The sequence below is a fragment of the Pleuronectes platessa genome, chromosome 9 (genome assembly GCF_947347685.1).
Source record: "Pleuronectes platessa chromosome 9, fPlePla1.1, whole genome shotgun sequence".
Classification (NCBI taxonomy): domain Eukaryota; kingdom Metazoa; phylum Chordata; class Actinopteri; order Pleuronectiformes; family Pleuronectidae; genus Pleuronectes; species Pleuronectes platessa.
The window spans coordinates 27943353-27962711 of NC_070634.1; the positions used below are offsets into that span (position 1 = coordinate 27943353).

The 19359-nt window shown below is 48.3% G+C and overlaps 2 protein-coding genes across 3 annotated transcripts; one reads left to right on the forward strand and one right to left on the reverse strand.

Annotated features, from left to right (window-relative positions):
• Positions 1-1181: 1181 nt before the first annotated feature.
• Positions 1182-19352, reverse strand: apc2 (APC regulator of WNT signaling pathway 2). The gene is made up of 11 exons (XM_053431526.1): positions 18985-19352; positions 18265-18373; positions 18070-18183; positions 17833-17907; positions 10382-10477; positions 9893-10301; positions 9302-9400; positions 8861-9000; positions 8239-8433; positions 7740-7954; positions 1182-7465 (listed from the first exon to the last, which is right to left on the reverse strand). Exons 1-11 carry the CDS (start codon positions 19350-19352, stop codon positions 1966-1968), a joined length of 7320 nt encoding a protein of 2439 aa, XP_053287501.1. The 3' UTR covers positions 1182-1965.
• Positions 14038-18426, forward strand: LOC128448634 (E3 ubiquitin-protein ligase TRIM39). 2 transcript variants are annotated; one of them, XM_053431379.1, is made up of 4 exons: positions 14038-15327; positions 15816-15960; positions 16031-16068; positions 16539-18426. In XM_053431379.1, the coding sequence occupies exons 1-4, from the start codon at positions 14565-14567 to the stop codon at positions 17096-17098; spliced, it is 1506 nt and encodes a 501-aa protein (XP_053287354.1). In that variant the 5' UTR covers positions 14038-14564; the 3' UTR covers positions 17099-18426. The 2 variants fall into 2 exon arrangements, with proteins under 2 accessions (XP_053287354.1, XP_053287355.1); XM_053431380.1 differs by having other exon boundaries at positions 14043-15327; positions 15819-15960.
• Positions 19353-19359: the final 7 nt, after the last annotated feature.

Sequence of the window (19359 nt, forward strand, 5' to 3'; positions counted from 1 at the left end):
CCTCACACGGCTGTATGTCAATCCATGAATTGATGAAACCATAAGTTGTTGTGGCTCTAGAGTCACTGGCAGATTGACACACCAGACATCGTGCTGCTGTTTCTCACATGGACTCACTGACACTTTACCAGGAAGCTGCAGGACATGTTATCACATCCAGAACCTCCAGAACATGTGAGGAACATGTCAGGAACATTTTCAGACTGAAAACAACAATGTGAGAAACAACCACAGACTTTGAATCTCATCATTTCACAAACACACTTTGACTCCTATTTGAGCTCGTGTGTAACGTCTGAGTGTCTTTCTGTCTTGATGACCTGAAGACAGACCTGCACGTTTGTTTTTAAAAGCTTCTTGGTTTTCTTCATATTGAAAACATGCTGTGGAAACAACAGGTAAATACAGAACGTTAAACAGCCCCTCAGGGTGGACACACGTCCGTCCTGTCTCCGTCTCCGAGCACACATGGACGAGTGAGGGAACAACTACAGAGAATACTCATCGTATTAATGTTCGACTTCTTCTCCACCTACCGCTACTTTTACAGCAACACAGTAAAGCAGATATTAACGCATTTGTAAAGACTTCCAGAGGACACGCCTGCCGACCATCATCCAATCAAAGCATCTGTTCATCTCCGAACAGGAAATACTCCAACAAGGCGCGTTGTCCCTTTGTTCATCTAACGCACACTTTATAGCATTATAGGTCTTTGCTGCACAATAATACAGATTTGTAGTAATGCTCTCGTTACCGCGGAGTAACGACGTCATCCAGTGTGTTTACAGTCAGTGAATATATTAGCATGCTGTCAGGGAGCAACACTGGGAAGCTTGGAAGGTTTTGTATATATGAATGATATTTACAACATGGATTAAGACACAGAGGAACCAAAGGTTGAAAAATAACAGTATCCGCTGTAATATTTACTAATGCAGTGATGGAACAGTCCAGCAGGGGTCAGCGTGAGGATTCTTCCTGAATCATCCCCTCAGACTAATAGAGTAAGAATGATACTCATCACATCTGTGTATATAAGGTTGGACAGGACTCTATTAACTGAGATTATAAACTGCTCACAATAATATTGAGGCATATTTTGTACAATACTACATTTTCTGGATTAGTTAACCACTCCCCCCCCCCCCCCCCCCGGAACTTTATTCCATTTCGTCTACAGCTCCCCTGGAGATACTAGTTTGTTCTTAACCAAGTTCTTCTTCCGTCCTGCTTGTGCATCTACCTGTAGCTTCGTGAAGGTTTTGAGCTACTTCTACATTTCAATAGTAGTAAACAGTTTTTATTCTGTTATCGTGTGCAAGTGAAAACACATCAACCCAAGTACCAAAGAAAACTGGTTAATTTCAAAGTAATAATGCAAATAAGTTGAAAGAATGTTCAATCACAAATCTCCCCTCTGACCCAGTTGGACTCTGGAGATGTTAGCAGTGTCTCATTTCGAGTGATGAGGCGTAGATGTAAAAAATACTTTACATGTCGGTGTGTTTGTGTCCCTTGTGAAAGTCAAGCTGAGCTTTCACTCTAACGTTTGCATAATATTGTTCTTGTTAACGATTCTGTCCTGGAGACCGATGGTGACTCATGTGCTGAAATCAAGTTCATTGTCTTTTGCTTTTTGTTTTCACTACACTTCTACCAGGCAATGAATATTCTACAAATACAAAAAAGTACAAAAAGATGCACTTCCTACTCAGGGGAGCCTTTTCTCTGAAGTGCATCTCTAAAAGTTATTGTGGGTCCGTTCATGTCCGACCTGTCTTGATGCAAACATCCAACCCGGTTCGAATGGAAGCTATGATCAAACTTGAATGGAGTGAATGGGGAAAATAAAGGGTCAATGTCCGAGGTATAGGGACCAGCGCACTCCTCATCTGTCCACCTGAGTGTTTGAGAGTTTGAATCAGGAACACAGTGCAGTCGTCCTGTAATTCACTAAACGTCTTACGACTCACTCTTCTCCCCGGACTTCTCGTTGATGGTGGCAGCTTGGCTCTTTGCGTCCTGCAGGCAGCAGGCCTGGGGGCTGGGGGTGTAGTTGAACGGGGTGACTCGGACAGCCTTGCTAGGGGAACCGTGGCGGAAATGAACAACTCCGCCCACGTGGCTGTCTGATGTTCCTGTAGATCTGGTGCTGTGGCCCCTCAGGGAGCCGTCTGCCTCACCGTCCTGGAGGTAACTGCCTGGGGCTGAACCGATCTTCCTGAAAAGGGCGAGTTGTGCCACTTCTGGCGCAGTTTGGACCGTCGGAGAGGTGCTCGAGTTGGTCTTGTTATTGGTAAAATCTTCTGTCTGGACGGTTGCGTCACTTGTCTTGCGAGATGCAAGGAGAATGGTTGGCAGTTTTCCTGGAAGCGCTGGCAGCTTTGGCTTTTCCCCGTCAGGAGAAGGCACCAGAGGTAATGCATTAGCTGGCAGGGTGCTTTTCAAGATCTGAGGTACATCTTCATCCCTGATTCTCCTCCAGGTCACTCTGTCGTTCAGCCGAGACGAGGATCGCTGCCCTTTCTTCTTTGTATCATCCTCGCTCTTCGCTCTTCCACTTGAATCAGAAGACGAAGAGCGGAGGGAAGAACGGCTGGTCACCCGGCTCAGTATGTTAATGCTTGGTGATGATGCGTGACGTTTAAAGGTATCTTTGTCTTGTTGACGCCTGACTCCGGACACCCTGCCAGGCCCAGTTCTCTGAGCCACCCTGCAGGGGCTTTCTGAGCTGGTCCTCCTGGCTTGACGTCGGCCTGATAGATCCCTTTCACTAGAAGTTGCTCTACAGAGGGCTGTAGACTGCTTCTGAAGGCAACAGTCTGGTCTGTGGACTATCTGTGCTTGTCCTGGACCTTTGACCTGCATCCTTCTTGGGCCTTGCACAGCTGCCTTAAGTTCCTGACAGCGGGATGAGCAAAGGAAGACAGCTGAAGCTCCAGGAACTGCTCTGCGGGGAGATCCATTCTGGGATCCAGGCATGTTGCGGACAGATCCATCACGTCTCAGACCAGTCTTTGATTCCTTAATGAAAGTCAGCTGTCTCAAGAACCCACTGCGATCAGTCTCGCCACCACTTGAGTGGACAGAAGTCATCCTGACCAGGTCAAATCGATTGGGGGGCAGAACCCTTTTCCCATTGACCTGACTGGTTTGTCTGGTGGTTGTTTGATCAGTCACTAGCGGTGACAGAGGTCTGGGTTGTCTGCCTGAAGTTTGCATGAAAGGGATTCGGACAGGTGACTTCTGAGTTTTAGGTGGTGGTGATCTTTCATTTTGATTCACAACAGGAGATCGTCCCTTCCTTTCAGGGGGACTGCTAGCTGGTGTGGCGTTCTTTTTCTGGATGAGTTTATTTGTCTGAATCGGCGATGTTATCTTCCTCTGACTCTGTTTGGAGGCTGTAGAGCTTTGAGACGATCCAGAGGATGAACTTTTTGGTATCCTTGGAGGTGGAGTAGAGCTCCTCTTTGGCAAAGACAGCTCTATGTCCTGGGGACGGCCCAGTCGGTGAAGGCTCTTCGATCTGTGTTGAGCAAGATTTGGGTTCTTAGGAGCAACTTTTCTGGGCGGAGGTATTTGTGATGGAGATGTCTCTTTTTTTGGTGTATAAATCACCGTCCTGCCTCTGAAAACCACAGGTAAGTTTGCAACTGGCTTGCGTTGTGCGAAGTCTAAAGGTTTATTTACCTTTTTGTCTTTAGCAAACTTCCTTTCTTTGGGTGTAAAGCTGGAGGTTGACATGAAGGACAGGACTGATTCCGTCTCCTCAGAGGATGGATCTTGAGACTTGGAGGCCTGCAGCCCACTGACAACACAATTAGCACCTTCCTGAATGGCTCTCCATTCAACACTGTTGAGGTCGGAATCTCTATCCCATGCCGTGTCGTCACTATCCATTTCCTCGTCCATGTTCCAGAGATCAGATGCTTTTTGTTTCTGAGTGTTTTCAGCTTTCTTCCTCCTGGCAGCAAGCCTCCTCCTCTGCTTGGGCATGGCAGACGTGATGCATTTCTGAAGGAGGTCATCCTCTGAATCCATGCTGACGGAGCTTGGTGAGCTTTGCTCTTCATACTGGCTGTGAATGGTCATCGACTTTGTTTGTTGCATCAAATTCAAAGATTTGTTGTGTCTGTTTTTGTACCATATTTGTTGGGCTTTTGATTTGTGATCCTCAAACTCGGCATCACTCAGTGAACTAAGAGAGGAGCTGAGTGAGTAACATCCCAGAGACTCATCCTTCATCAGATTCTGTTTAATCCTGTTAAATCCTCTGGCCTTGGATTGGGAATTATCGAGCCTGCCAACATTGGTCATACTCCGGGAGAGAGTGTTTCTACTCACTTCCCTGATCTGTCTTCGACTCGTTCGCTTCAATGTTTCATCAATTTCATTATTGTCCTCGTAGAAGCTGTTACTGTCCTCTGAAGAATGCGTGGTCTGTCGATATATTGTGTTTCCTCTTTGTGATCCCACATTAAGGTTCCCTTCTGAGTTCTGCTTTATGACCGGCAGGTCCAGTTTCCTGACGGTGCCTTGACCTTGCCTCTTCTTTTGTTGGTTTGGAGAATGATCACGATTTCTCTGGCTCGCCACTCGATCAGCCACCTCTTTGCTCTGCATCAGGACCCTCTGGGTGGGAATCACATGTTTGGTGGCTCGGTTCATTTTGATCTCAGGTGGGTAATTCATCCTGTTGGGTTTGTGGAAGTGTGAGAATATCCTCAAGTCTTCAATCCTCTTGTCCTCATCGTCGAGCACTTCATGTTTGTTCATACCTTTAGCTGTGCAGTCCTTAGCCCCCCTCTCTTTCACTGGATACTGAAGTGTTTCATCACTTAGCGATGTTGTGCTGGAGAAGTTAACAGGTGTACCTTCTGCAGAATCAGTGAAGGATGAATCGTCAAATTTGAAGTCCTTTTGTGGGATGACAATTCTCCTTCCAGGACACATCTGTGTTTTGCCATTCGGGAGCATCATGTACACAGGAAGATGAATCTGTTTTCGGGAATTGAGAATATGAGAAGGGATTGTGGTCATCAGGGAAGGTCTTACTTTTCTGAACTTGGAGGGCATTGCTGAGTTGATGCATTCCTTTAGGATTTCGATGTCATCGTCTGAGTTGCCCTCACTGTATCTTTCCCCGTGGTCGAGTCCGTGCTCGTCCTCATCAGGAAACGGAAGGTTTTTGTCGTTTTGCTGGAGCAGGGGGGTCAACTTCAGCTCCACTTCTTTCTGTATGTAGTGTTCATGGAGAGGCAGAGCACTTAAGCTCGAGGCACAAGAGAAGTTCTCAGTGGGTTTTTCCACCGTGAAGTAGATCATTGTGTCCAGATCAGGAGGAAGATTAAACCTTTCCTTCGAGTCTGTGATCTCCATGAACTTCCGCAGGCTACTTTCCCACTGGCCAGCATTTCCTGAGGTCTGTGTCTCTGCTCCATTCGACTCAACACAACATGGAGTTTTACTTCGGCTCGGTGGCATTGTTTGCCCTGGACTGTCGGGGAGATCGCTGGGACTAATTGTCCCATCAATCATCTCACTGCATGGATCACTTTGGATTGAGCTGTCTATGGAGGGAGAGTCAAAACTGCCCAGGGAACTGACTGAGCTACAGCGACTCATTATCAAGGGTGTCTCATGGATGTAGTTCTCAGATGAACTAGATGGAGATCTGTCATCGAGTGCAGCAGGTGAAGCTCCTCTGAGGAAAACCTTTTCCCTTTTACTAGGATGGGGGATTTCAATCGGCTCCGTCTCTTTGCTTGGGAAGGTTTTAGAGTCAGTCATCAGCAGCTGGCTGTCACTCAGATCCTCCAAGGTTTCATCCTCTTCAGTTCTCTGCAACACTTCTCCATCCTCCACTTCAATAATTTCTAAAGACGAGTCGCTCTCCAGCTCATTTTCACTTTGTCCATCCAGTGCCCCGTCACCAGAAGAGAGGGAGGACAGTGAGCTGCAGCGGGAGAAGCAGATTGGTGTGTTCTCTACTGAGTACTTCTGGACTGTCTCCATCGTGGCGATGGTTGGGCTTCTGCTCGATGCCATCGGGGAGAATTTAGTAATGCTCCCCCCGGTCATCACCGTAGGTACCCATGCTTGCCTCCTCATTGCTTGGGCAGCCTGGACGTTGATCGCTGTCTTTGCGACACCAAACGTGGCCACACTTTGAATGAGAGGGACCTGCTGATAAGATGGAGACAGTTTGATTGAAGTCATGCTGACATCGGAGGAGACTTTAGTGGATGCACTGACTGGTGTTTGTAGGGCTTTATCCTGGTTCTTTTCTAAATCTGTGTCGCTTAGTTCTAGAACCGTCACATCTTTGTTGTCCACAAAATCTCGCTCCGGAATATCCTGCTGGTTAGTCTCAGTCAGGACAACAGGTCCAAAATGCAGGTACTCTTGATGAGCCACCTTAAGATCCAGCTGGTTGGGTCGCTTCTGAACCATAAGGGCTCTTGGAGCAGGTCGCATCTGGTCTTTGCTGCCACAGTAGCCATCACTGGTGCTGCCACTGTTTAGACTGTCTGTGGAGACACTCTTGTGGGCAGTTTTGAGGCGCAGTAGGGCGTGGGCCCGGCTGAGACGTTCTCTGTGAGCCATGCTGCTCGTATCAGACATACGGCAGGGGGAGCAAGATTTAGCTTCATTGAGATCATCTAGTCCGTAAGGCCAGTCTGCCAGGTGATCCTCAGAGCTGAGGCTCAAACTATCCTCCGAGGATGTTTGCATGGTGATGTCCTCCACTAACCTGTCGATCTTGGCCACTGTGTTGGTGATCTTTTTTGCTAGCTTCTCTGCAGCGGCTGATACCACATCGTCAGAGGGTGCATGTCTCTTCTCGATCAGCGGATGTGTTTCTACATCCCTCTCTGGTTCGTTGTCCCTCTTACGAGGCTGGTTCTGCAGGAAGTTAGAGTTGCTGAGGAACATGGACAGCATAGAGAAGCTGCCAGTGTCCAGGCTGCTGGAGACGTTGGGAGCCTCATCATCATCAAAACATCCAGAATCAGAAGCATAATCCTTCACCAGACTCTCAATGTGCCGAAGTGGCTTGTTGAGGGTCAGGTGCTTGGGGCTCTGTTTCTCAAGGGTGTCAAAGGTCTCCGCCAGGTGTTTGGCATCCAGCTCCGCCTCCAGAGCCTTCTGCTTCCTCATGTAGAGTGAGGGCATGCAGGAGCCAGGGGATACGACTGCAGCATCCTTATATTTCAGGGGTCGATTGGTGAGGAGATTCCTTAAAGCTGCAGCGCTGCCCATGGCTATCATCTTGTGCTTAGAATGGATAAGGTTGCGCAACATGCTGACTGCTCCAAGGTCCCACAGCAGCTCCTGGTCTTTTGGACTCCGAGCTGAAAGGTTCCAGAGAGTCCCGCAGGCGTTGCTCACGATGGTCAGGCTGTGGGAGCGCAGGTGCTGCAGCAGAGTCTGGAGGCAGTTATGGTCCCTGAGGATTTGCCTGTGAAGACAGAAAACAACAAAGATCTTAATATATAAATATTTTATTATGTCAGGCAGTTTAAAGACTTTGCAAACTGATAACAGGAAAAATATTTGCTACATGGAAAATGTATTTCCTTTTCTAATTTTTTACATGCACAGAAAACAAAAGGATGAAGTTTGGCTGAGATTTGGTTAAAAGCTCCAAAAATACTTTTTCTTTCAACAAGTTTCCTCCGTCATAGTAAAAAAGCACCAAAGTGACGGCTTGTGGTCCAGTCTGAGAAACGGACCTGTAGTCTTCTCGTGTGGCGACCAGACTCGACACGTTTCGTAGGATCCCCCCTCCGCTCTCGATGATGGCCAGTGAGTTGGTCTGACACCGGTACGTCAGCGTACTGACCAGGAATCCCAGAGCGCTGTCCACGGAGCAGATGGCCACCTTGTTTTCCACGCTGTGAGCCGACAGGTTCCACAGAGCGCTCAGGAGACTCTTCAGGGTCGACTCCTGCAGAACCAGCCCAACAATTCAGTTTAATAACTTTATTATCTAATCTGTACAAAAGATGCATTAACATTAGTATTTCAACATCACAATCACAAACATTTCAAAGAAGTACAGTAATAATGAGCATAACGTATAACTCAATGTCTGGAGGAGAACATTTGAAATGTTTCACTCTGGATTTTAAATCTCAAAAGAACAGATCCTCTTCACATCATCTCCTAAAATAAATCTGGCTCCTCTCTCATCGCGGCATCGACTCAGTGTGGGTTGGTTTGTCTTCTCACCTTAGTGGCCTGCAGGGCGCAGGTCATCAGCGCAGACACGCATCCGATGTCCCGGAGGACTCTCTTGCTGCTGACGTCGGCCCTCCAGGACAGGTTCCTCAGGATGCTGGAGACCACCTGATGAAGCTCCTCGCTGTCTGAGGCCAGCTGGGCCACCAGAGCCTGGAGGCAGCTCTTCTTCGAGCACAGGGTCGCCTGCGGGACGACCAACACGGATCAATCAGATTTGAATCTCACTACATAAAGAGACACGTCTTATTCTACAGCAAATAAAATGTTCAACAACATTAACAACAGTGACGACAACAAAAATCGATCAGTGACTGTAGACAAAGATGGACGACACGTCTCCAGTTCCTCCAGAGATGAAGCCAAACATCTCAGATTCCAACACTGCCACCTTGTGGGGGGGACATCATTTGCAGAGTCTGAACTGTGGTATCAAGGTCCCGCCCATACACGTTTTTGACCGATCATGAGTCTCATGTCCCATCTCTTAATATGGAAGAGAAGGGTTTATGATCTTTACTGGAGCCAGCCACCAGGGGGCCAACGAGATGATTTACCTTCACTTTTTGGAGCTGACATGTCGTACATCTTTTTCTATAATTTTAGTTTGTACCTTGTTGACGACGTCTCCAAACGTGAGGTTGGTCAGAGCCATTCCTGAATAACGTCTCAGCGCCATGTTGATGGGATCGTTCTGCATTCCATACATGTCGTGGTCCAGGTGGGTGAGATCCGCCACCACCTGCAGGCCACCTGGGGAACCACACACACACATCAGCCTGCTGTTTCCCCCCCCACACACACACACACACACACTCACACTCACACTCACACTCACACACACACACTCACACTCACACACACACACACACACACACACACACACTCACACACACACACACTCACACTCACACTCACACACTCACACTCACACTCATACACACACTCACACACACACACACTCAAACTCACGCTCACACACACACACAGACACTCACACACACCAACACTCACACTCACACACAGCCACACACACACTCACACACTCACACACCTAATTCGTTCATGGCTCGTCGGTACTCCTCCTCGAAGGAAAGCTTCATGATGGCGCACATGGCCTGACAGATCTGAGGGTCCACAGGTTCTGGAATATCTGAAGATATAAAAAATATAAAGTTACTATTGTTACATTTTTATGTTTATTATTTGAATCATTTAGATTTATTACATTTTTTCCATTTATGACATTTTGATTCTTATATTTCTGCAGTAATGTTGTCTTCAGTCCATTGTCCTTTATTTTTCAACTCATTATTATTAGAATGAACCAACTTGAAGTCAGTTCTGTTACAGCTCATTAAAACTCGTCCGTGTTGGAGGAGACGAGGAGACGAGGAAACGAGGAGACGAGGAGATGAGGAGACGAGGAAACGAGGAGATGAGACGAGGAGACGAGGAGACATTTGCTGGTGAAGCTCTGAAGCTAACGTCTTGTTTTAGTTCCTTCTTGTTTCTGAGGATTCTGACCGTTAATTCAGTTTTGTGATTATAAAAGATTTAAGGTCACAGTATCAGGAGGAAAACCCTCAGGTCGATGTTCTCCTCTGGTTTTGGTTCTCCTGTGTTTACGGAGAACTTGACTCACCGGTGGTTCTGGTTCCTCCAGGTGAAGGCATGGTGGCGTGGCTCTCGATCCAGTCCCAGCCGCTGTCGCAGTAGGTGCGGACCTGCTCCAGCATGTGCAGGACCCTCATCTCCCGCCGGGCCTGGCCCTCGTCCTGCTGGCAGTAGATGATGTTGTGGAGGGCGGCGCTGGCTCTGGATTTGGCCTCTCGGCTGCAGCCCCCCGTCGTGCTGCCTGTCGTCGTGGTCTCTCCAGCACCACCTCCACCACCCGGGGCCTCGTGCAGGATCTGGACCAGCAGGGGGACGCAGCCGGACTTCCTCATGGCGGTGCAGCTGTCCTGAGAGCTGGACATGGCCAGAAGAGTCCGGGACATCTCCTCCTTGTCTCTGTTGGCGAGCATGGACAGCAACCAGAAGACCATCTCCACCTGAGGACGTCACAAGCCGTTGATCACGAGGAGAAGCTTTATTTAAAGTGAACAGCAGGTTTGCTCGGATGTGTCGTCACCTTGCTGCCTCCGTCTGCAGGAGCGTCTGATCCTGCCGCTGCTGCAGCTGACGAGTTCTCCGGTTCACCAGCAGGGGGCTTCTCAGCTCCAGACAGCTGAGGAAGAAGGAGAAGAAGAAAAGGACGGTGATGATGATGATGTCATTATCACAGTGAGACATGAAGACGTTCAGGTTGATGAAGCTCGTTCTCGTCTCTAATAATAAACTAATGAAATGTATTTGATCATAATTGGCTGGTGAGCTGTTGATATGGAGCCTGCAGGAGTCTCAGGTTGAACATGGAAGAGAAGCATTGAATTATTATTATTCTTAAACTCAACTGTCACAGTTTAACATCTCAGGTTATTGATCAAGTGTTCCTTTGAAGTTTGGATGAAATCCAGTGAAGGAAAGATCAGACACACACACACACACACAGACACACACACACACACACATACACACATATGTGTACTTCTTTCTATCTGTCGTCAGCTGCACATTCAGTTTTGAATCTCTGGAAAATTGAGCTTCATCAAAAATGTTCACTTAACGTGGCTGTAGAAACCTTCATCTAACTGAAAACTAATCTTAACCTGACCTTAATAACCAGAACCTAAACCAGAACCTAAACCTAAACCAGAACCTAAACCAGAACCTAAACCTAAACTTAACCTTAACTGTGTTTCTGCTCAATTAAGTCCCAATAATGTAATGTAAAAGATTAGGTCCCCACAAGATGAGTGAAACACACACACACACACACACACACAGCTTCATTTAAATTCAGACTGAAATCCTCCGAGAGCTTTCATTCCTGTCACCATAGCAACGCCTGTGGGTGTGGTGTGTGTGTGTGTGTGTGTGTGTGTGTGTGTGTGTGTGTGTGTGTGTGTGTGTGTGTGTGTGTGTGTGTGTGTGTGTGTGTGTGTGTGTGTGTGTGTGTGTTATGCTGGCTCTGGATGATGGGATCCAAAGACAGACAAAGAACGTGTTTGTGTGTGTTTGTCTATCTGTAGTTTTGAGGCCAGTTTCGGTTCATTACCGTCGTTGTGACATTTTGTCTCGTCCTCACAAACTCAACTGGCAGTTTGAGAGTTAGAATCAGGTTTAGGGAACGCAATGTCAACGAGTGTCCTGACACACAACTATAGAGTGTGTGCGTGTGTGCGTGCGTGTGTGTGTGTGTGTGCATGTGTGTGTGCATCTGTGTGTGTATGTTCCTGCAGTAACAAAGGACCTTGATTTCTTCTTCTTCTGGTGTTGAACAGACTGAATCTGTGGCTCTGATCCAAACCTCCATTAAACACAACCTGCTGCTACATGCACACAAAATGGACGCCGCCGAGCGTCGCAGGATCACATGAATTCAGCTGTTTCCTGTCAGACTCAGTTTCCTGATTCATAATAATCTGATGATCGATGATGAAAATCATCAACAATCAATGTCTGTTTGAATTTTTCTTATTTCCATGATTTTGACCAAGACTGCAGTCAGAAATAGATTTACAGCTCTACAAGCTGCTGGATGTTAACCACGTGGAAAGTGTTCCATCTGCCTTCGTCACTGACCCAGAATCAGTTTCTCTTCACTGCAGCTGATTCTGTTGCTACTGAGCGCTGAGCTCTGAGCTGTTCTCCAACCAGAACAAATACAACTGTGACGAGACACTGGCCGAGGAGGAGGAGGAAGAGGAGGAGGAGAAGGAGGAGGAGGGGGGGATGAAGCAGAGGAGGAAGAGGAGGAGGAGGAGGAGGAGGGGGGATGAAGCAGAGGACGAGGAAGAGGAGGAGGAGGAGGAGGGGGGATGAAGCAGAGGAGGAGGAAGAGGAGGAGGAGAAGGAGGAGGGGGGGATGAAGCAGAGGAGGATGAAGAGGAGGAGGAGAAGGAGGAGGAGGGGGGGATGAAGCAGAGGAGGAAGAGGAGGATTAAGAGGAGAAGGAGGAGGGGGGGATGAAGCGGAGGAGGAGGAGGAGGAGGAGGAGGGGGGATGAAGCAGAGGAGGAGGAGGAGGAGGAGGAGGGGGGGATGAAGCGGAAGAGGAGGAGGAGGAGGAGGAGGGGGTATGAAGCAGAGGAAGAGGAGGGGGGGATGAAGCGGAGGAGGAGGAGGAGGAGGAGGAAGAGGAGGGGGGGGATGAAGCGGAGGAGGAGGAGGAGGAGGAGGAGGAGGAAGAGGAGGGGGGGGATGAAGCGGAGGAGGAGGAGGAGGAGGAGGAGGAGGAAGAGGAGGGGGGGGATGAAGCGGAGGAGGAGGAGGAGTGATTTGAGTGAAATGAGCCTTCAGAGTTTCCATAGCTTTTCGTCTCTGTGCCAGATCCACAGCCTAGCAACAGCCAATCACAGCCCTGAGACGGGTAGAGGGCGTCTGCTTAGCAACGGGCTGGGGGGAGGAGGGGGAGGGGGAGTGGAGGAGGAGGAGGAGGAGGGGGGGAGGAGGAGTGGGGGAGGAGGAGGGGGAGTGGGGGAGGGGGAGGGGGGGAGGAGGGCCGGGACTATAAAGTGAAATTTCTTATAAAAAACCTGAAGAACACAAATGTTTAGCTTTTGGATTTATTCTGTAATTAGTTAAAAACTTACTTTTGAAACATTTCAAAATAAAGATAGGTAAGGATCTTTATTATTGAAATAATATTTACACATAAAAAGTGTTTCGGTTTAATTTTCACGATTCTGTTTTTGTCTCATAACTTCTGATAATTTGTGTTTTCTTCAGCAAAATAATGAAATAAATAAATATTTAGGTCAAAGGTCAAACTGAGTCTAAACTGATGAATAATTAATGAGCTCAGATGTAAACAATAATTTATTCTCCACCAATCAGCATCAAGAAAACACAGCTGACTGTTTTCACTGCAGATGAGAATCTGATCTAGATCCAGATCCAGATCCAGATCCAGGTCCAGATCCAGATCCAGATCCAGGTCCAGATCCAGATCCAGATCCAGATCCAGAGCATGAACCAGAACATAGAGACTCGACACAAAAACAAACCACAACCAGACTCAGAACAAGATCTGGAACCGTGGGACTAAAACCAAGAGTTCTGTTTACGACACAAACTAAATCTGTTGCTTTGTTGATTGATTGATTGATTGATTGAGTGATTGATTGATTGAGTGATTGATTGATTGGAGTAGTGTTGATCATGTTGCTACAATAAATCAGATGATCCTTGTTCTCGCTCAGTCATCTGAACCCTGAACTGAACCTGAACAACAAGTTGAGCAGCCCACGACTTCAACCAATCAGCTGCAGCCGCTCGGAGACATGGAGACAAACTGGTCCAACCGGAAACATGTTGAACTGAATGAAGGAATGACGAGTCCAGACAGAGAGAGAGAGAGAGAGAGAGAGAGGACAACACAGAGAGAGAGACAGAGACAGAGACAGACAGAGAGAGAGAGAGAGAGAGAGAGGACAACACAGAGAGAGAGACAGAGACAGAGAGAGACAGAGAGAGGACAACACAGAGAGAGAGACAGAGACAGAGAGAGACAGAGACAGTGAGAGGACAACACAGAGACAGAAACAGAGACAGAGAGAGAGAGAGAGAGAGAGAGAGAGGACAACACAGAGAGAGAGAGAGAGAGAGACAGAGAGAGGACAACACAGAGACAGAGACAGAGACAGAGAGAGAGAGAGAGAGAGGACAACACAGAGAGAGAGAGAGAGAGAGACAGAGAGAGGACAACACAGAGACAGAGACAGAGAGAGAGAGAGAGAGAGAGGACAACACAGAGAGAGAGAGAGAGAGAGAGAGAGAGAGGACAACACAGAGAGAGAGAGAGAGAGAGAGAGAGAGACAGAGAGAGGACAACACAGAGACAGAGACAGAGAGAGAGAGAGAGAGAGAGGATAACACAGAGAGAGGACAACACAGAGAGAGAGAGAGAGAGAGAGGACAACACAGAGAGACAGAGACAGAGAGAGAGAGAGAGAGGACAACACAGAGAGAGAGAGAGAGAGAGGACAACACAGAGAGAGAGAGAGAGAGAGAGGACAACACAGAGAGAGAGAGAGACTCATCAGGAGACGTCTCCAGTGGACAGTTTGACCTCTGACCTCTGGACCAAACTTGATTCCTGGTCTGATCATAAGAGGCAGAGATCTGCGGTGGTTCACTAAAGAGAACGACTGAGAGGAATCTGAACATGAAGTCAAAGCTGTGAAACAGGTTTGACAGAACCAGAAGCTGAGGATGAGTCACGAGGAGGAAACGCTTCAGGACAAATCTGAAACAAGAGACGAGGAATCTACAGAAAACCGTGAAGTCAAAGACGTGAAGGTGAAACTCCAGCTGGAGAAGAAGACCATCAGCCCCCTGACGCTCCTCAGAGACGACCTCAGCCAGTTTAAAGACGAAGTGCTGAAGGTGTTAAAGGACACGAGGGCGGAGCCTGAGGCCCGTACGTCCAATCAGACAGGAAATAAGGTGAGTAGCAGCACGCTCAGTCTCCTCAGGGACGACCTGAGCCAGTTGAAAGAGGACGTGGGCAGCATCTTCAGCGTCAACGCATCCAAAGACAAAGACGTGAAATCTGCAGATCCTAAAAGCAGTCAGGCAGCGGAGAGGAGCTTCAATCCTCTGAGCCTCATCAGGGAGGACATCTCTAATGTCTTCAGACTCGCTCTGTCCAAGGACAAAGACAACAGAGACCTCACGGCCCAGAAGGACAAAATAAAAGTCCTCAGCAATGAGAGAACCGACGTGTCCTTTCTGAGGCTGTTCAGAAGAGACCAAACTCTGAGGAGCTGTGAAACAGCAGAGGACGGACAGGAAGATGAAAAGAGGACTTCGGAAAAGAACGAGAAACAAACAGACGATGGCTTCACAGGACAACTCTCAGACAGCGAAGACAAGATCAACACCATGGAGGACCAATCAGAGGAGAGCGATGAGGACGACGGGTCTGAGGGGACACTGACACCACGTCCACCTGAGGAGACCAGATCACAGACAGGTACGAGCTGCTCATGAGCTGCTGCATCTTGATTCTGGACCTCGGTCAGAAGAGGATGAACTCCTCCTGCCCGGGTTCGAACACTAAACATGACATGACAAATCTTTTATTATTATTATTATTATTACAGAAAGACAAATAATTTGAATTCATCACAATGTGTTTTCATTTTTAGTTTATAAATGTGAATTATTTGAATTATTACTTTGCTGCTGTTATATAAATTCTAATCCCGTCCTTTAGTCCAAGAGAAAGTTTGTCAGATGAAATGTTCTCTGAGCTTCTTTGACCTTTAACCCTCAAATTAAAATTCTGTTAATTTCTTTAACCAAGTGAACGTTTGTAAAAATCAGATGAAACCATGTTCACAAAAATGCTGCATAAAGAAGAACAACCTGAAAACATAATGTGTCGTGTGGAGCTTTAGAAAAAGAGCTGGAAGAAAAGTGTTTGAAAGTCGTGTTCCTTCAAAGTGTGTTTGTCTGCAGCAGATCAGAGACGTGACCACGACTCTGTGGATTCAAAGGAAGACGAGAACCAAGAAGAAAAAGGTTCAGAGACTCTTCACTTGGAGAATCTGATCTCTGAGCTCAGCCTCATTAGTCTGAGAGAAGACAGAGACGAGGACAGGAGGTGAGAGGACAGGGAGACAAAGTCGTCCAACACCAAACTGTTCACTAACTGTCTGATGTTGTTCCTGCAGAGACCAACCGGGAGAAGAACCGTGGTCGGTGAAAAACTGTAAGATCTTTTATTTCTGTCTGCTTCACATGAAAGAGTCGATCTAATATTGAACCTGCCAGTGTTGAGAGGCTTCAATGAACTTCTCAGTATCTTCTACATAGAGTCACATCAGGATGTTGACATGTGGACACTAACATGGACGTTCAGGTTATTCTCCTCCCTGGATGTTAACTAGAAGTGAAAACTGTAACTGAAAAGTTCATCACATCATCAGTAAACCACAACTACTCTGCAGTAGTTGGACATAATCAATAATTGTCTGATAATATTTTGTCTCTAAAATCCAAAAGAAGAGGAATGTCCTCAGGTCTCTGGATCTTCTCTGGAGGATCACTCAGTTCCTCTTCCTCCTCCTGAGCTCCTCTATAAAGTGTGAACAGCAGAGGATCCTCAACTGATTCAAATATTTAAATTGTAATTCATTTTCCACCAATCAACCAATCACGTTCCTTGTTTCTCCTCCTCAGTCGCCATTTATTTGACCTTTGACCCGAGCACTGCCAACTCAGAGCTGCTCCTGTCCGCCCACAACAGGAAGGCGACTCGCGTGTGGTCGGACAATCGCTTCCTGGAGAACACGGACCGGTTCGAGTGCTGCCCTCAGGTCCTGTGCCGGGAGGGGCTGCTGGACGCGGTGTACTGGGAGGTGGAGTGGAGCGGCGGCGCCGACATCGGCGTCACCTACAACAGGCTCTCCAGAGCTGGAGCGCCGGCGAGCTGCCTGCTGGGACACAACGAGAGCTCCTGGAGTCTGGAGTGCTCGGAGGACAGCTACACGCCGTGTCACAACAACAAGAGGTTCCAGTCCTCCTCGCCCGACCCCTTCACCCGCAGAGTCGGGCTGTACCTGGACTGGTCTGCAGGATCTCTGTCGTTCTACTGCATCTCACAGGACGCCATGGTCCACCTCCACACCTTCAGCTCCACCTTCAGCCAGCCGCTGTACCCCGGCTTCTGGGTGTGGGCCTACGACGGCTCGGTGTCGCTGTGTCAGGTGGAGTTGAACTGGGAACGTCTGCTGCAGTGAATCCCAGTGACAGCAGTGCCACCGGAGTCCATGTGGGGGCAGTGCAGCCGATAGCTCAGACAGGACCATGAGGCACAAAGAAGAAACCTCAACACTGGTGGAACTTTTTGAGAATTGTTGATAACCGTTGTTTATTGTGTGAGTCTCCAGCTGGAGGCTGAGACTTCATCACAACCTCTTCCTCCGTCGCCCTGTTAGCTGTTGTCTCTCCGCTCTGTGCTGCCCTCTGGTGGATATCTACAACCACGTCAATGGACAGGACCCGTCTGAAGTGTGTGGACGGCTACAGCGTTAGAAACGTGCGTCTCTTTTTCAAACGTAAAGTTTAAATAAACGAGCGAGAGACGCTTCAGAATCAATCTGATCGATTGATCTGGAGAATCAGTTAATTAAACCTAATTAGAATCAGTCGGATAAAAAGTATTTGTTGTCATGTGATGTTTGTTTCATTTGTGTTGCCTATCTGCTGTGTGTGTATGACTGTGTGTGTGTCTGACTGTGTGTGTATGGTGTATGGTGTGTGTGTGTCTGACCTGCAGCTGACTCTCCTGACTGTGTGTGTGTATGTGTATGACTGTGTGTGTGTGTCTGACTGTGAGTGTGTGTCTGACTGTGTGTGTATGGTGTGTGTGTGTCTGACTGTGTGTGTGTGTCTGACTGTGTGTGTGTGGTGTGTGTGTGTCTGACTGTGTGTGTGTGTCTGACTGTGTGTGTATGGTGTGTGTGTGTCTGACCTGCAGCTGACTCTCCTGACTGCCCCTGGTCTCCTGCAGCTCCGTCTCCAGCTGCTCCAGACGAGCAACACGCACCTGCAACACACACACAGTTCAGATCCAGATGTTTCCACCAGCAGCTTCACTGTGTTACATCTCCTCAACGCTTTAGTGTGAAGTGATAAATGTGTCTGTAGTTTCCATGTTGAAGTATGTTTTATTTCACCCTTATGTTTATGTTCATGTTTTAAAACTCGCCTGCGTCCGGTGGACGATCTCGTCACTGGAGCCGAATCGTTCCTCCATCACAGATCGAAGCTGCTGAGCCTCGAACTCCAGCTGCTGCCGGATCAGGTCCATCTGCAGGGAGAACTGCAGGCAGAGGTCAGAGGTCAGAGGTCAGAGGTCAGAGGCTGCAGAGAAACCTCAGTGTGTGTGTGTGTGTGTGCTCACTGTGTCGATGCGGGGCACTTGGACCAGTCTCTGGGACAGCGCCTCCAGCTGGCTGAAGTACCAGCAGCGCTCTCTCTCCTCCCGGTCGATCTCCCCCAGCAGCTGGTTCCTGAACACACGTCACCTCGTTAAACCACTGGAGACTAATCAGGATTTGTGAATATGGACGATACAGATTAAAAGAGATTTGATCTGAAGTCAGAGTTTGTTGTTGTTTGTGAAACACTTAAACCCAACATAAAGATGGGTAACAAAGCATCTTGGTTGCCCCCTGGTGGCTGGCTGCAGTACAAGTCATAAACCCTGCCGAGCTGCCACCATTGACATCTCAGACCGACTCATGATTGGTCGAGAGCGTGTATGGGCGGGACCTCGATACCACAGCATCCGTCCACCATCACAAAGACTCTGACTGCAAGTGAAGTCATGGCCACAAGAGGGCAGCGTTTGTATCTGAGATGTTTCTGGAGAAGTGGAGACGAGTCGTCGTCTTTGTTATGAGAACAAACTGAGGAGCAGCTCACAGGTCGTCGAGGGTCCAGCTCCAGGTCTGTACGGTTTTAGGACTTGATATTATCATGACTCAGCACTTTCAGGATGAAATCCCGGTTTCATCTCTTTGTTTGAAACTCTGAAATCACAGATCCTCTGAAATCACAGATCCTCTGAAATCACAGATCATGTTCAGTTGAACCTTTAGTGAACTCGCACCCCCCTCACCTCTCTTTGTATAGCTCCTCTAGGTGATGGTCACTCTGTCGCCCGTCCGCTCCACTGATCACAGCTGTTTTGGGCGGGGCTCCGTCCAGGAAGTGATGCGGCAGCAGGGCGGCGGCCTCACCCGCGGACACTGCGCTCTGACGGGACGCAGCTCGGAGCGGACTCCTGCTCCGACCCAACGCAGCGACCGAGGAAGAGGAGGAGCACGAGGAGAGAGGCATGGCCATGTGATCGTCTAACTCCGCCCCTCGGATCCCGTCTGCACCCGCCCGTCCGGCGCCTGTGAGCCCCGCCCCTCCCAGACTGTCCGGCAACAGCCGCAGGTTGTGAGGTTGGTGTTTGAGTTCGTAGTAATTAGTGAGGTCCATGTGGAGC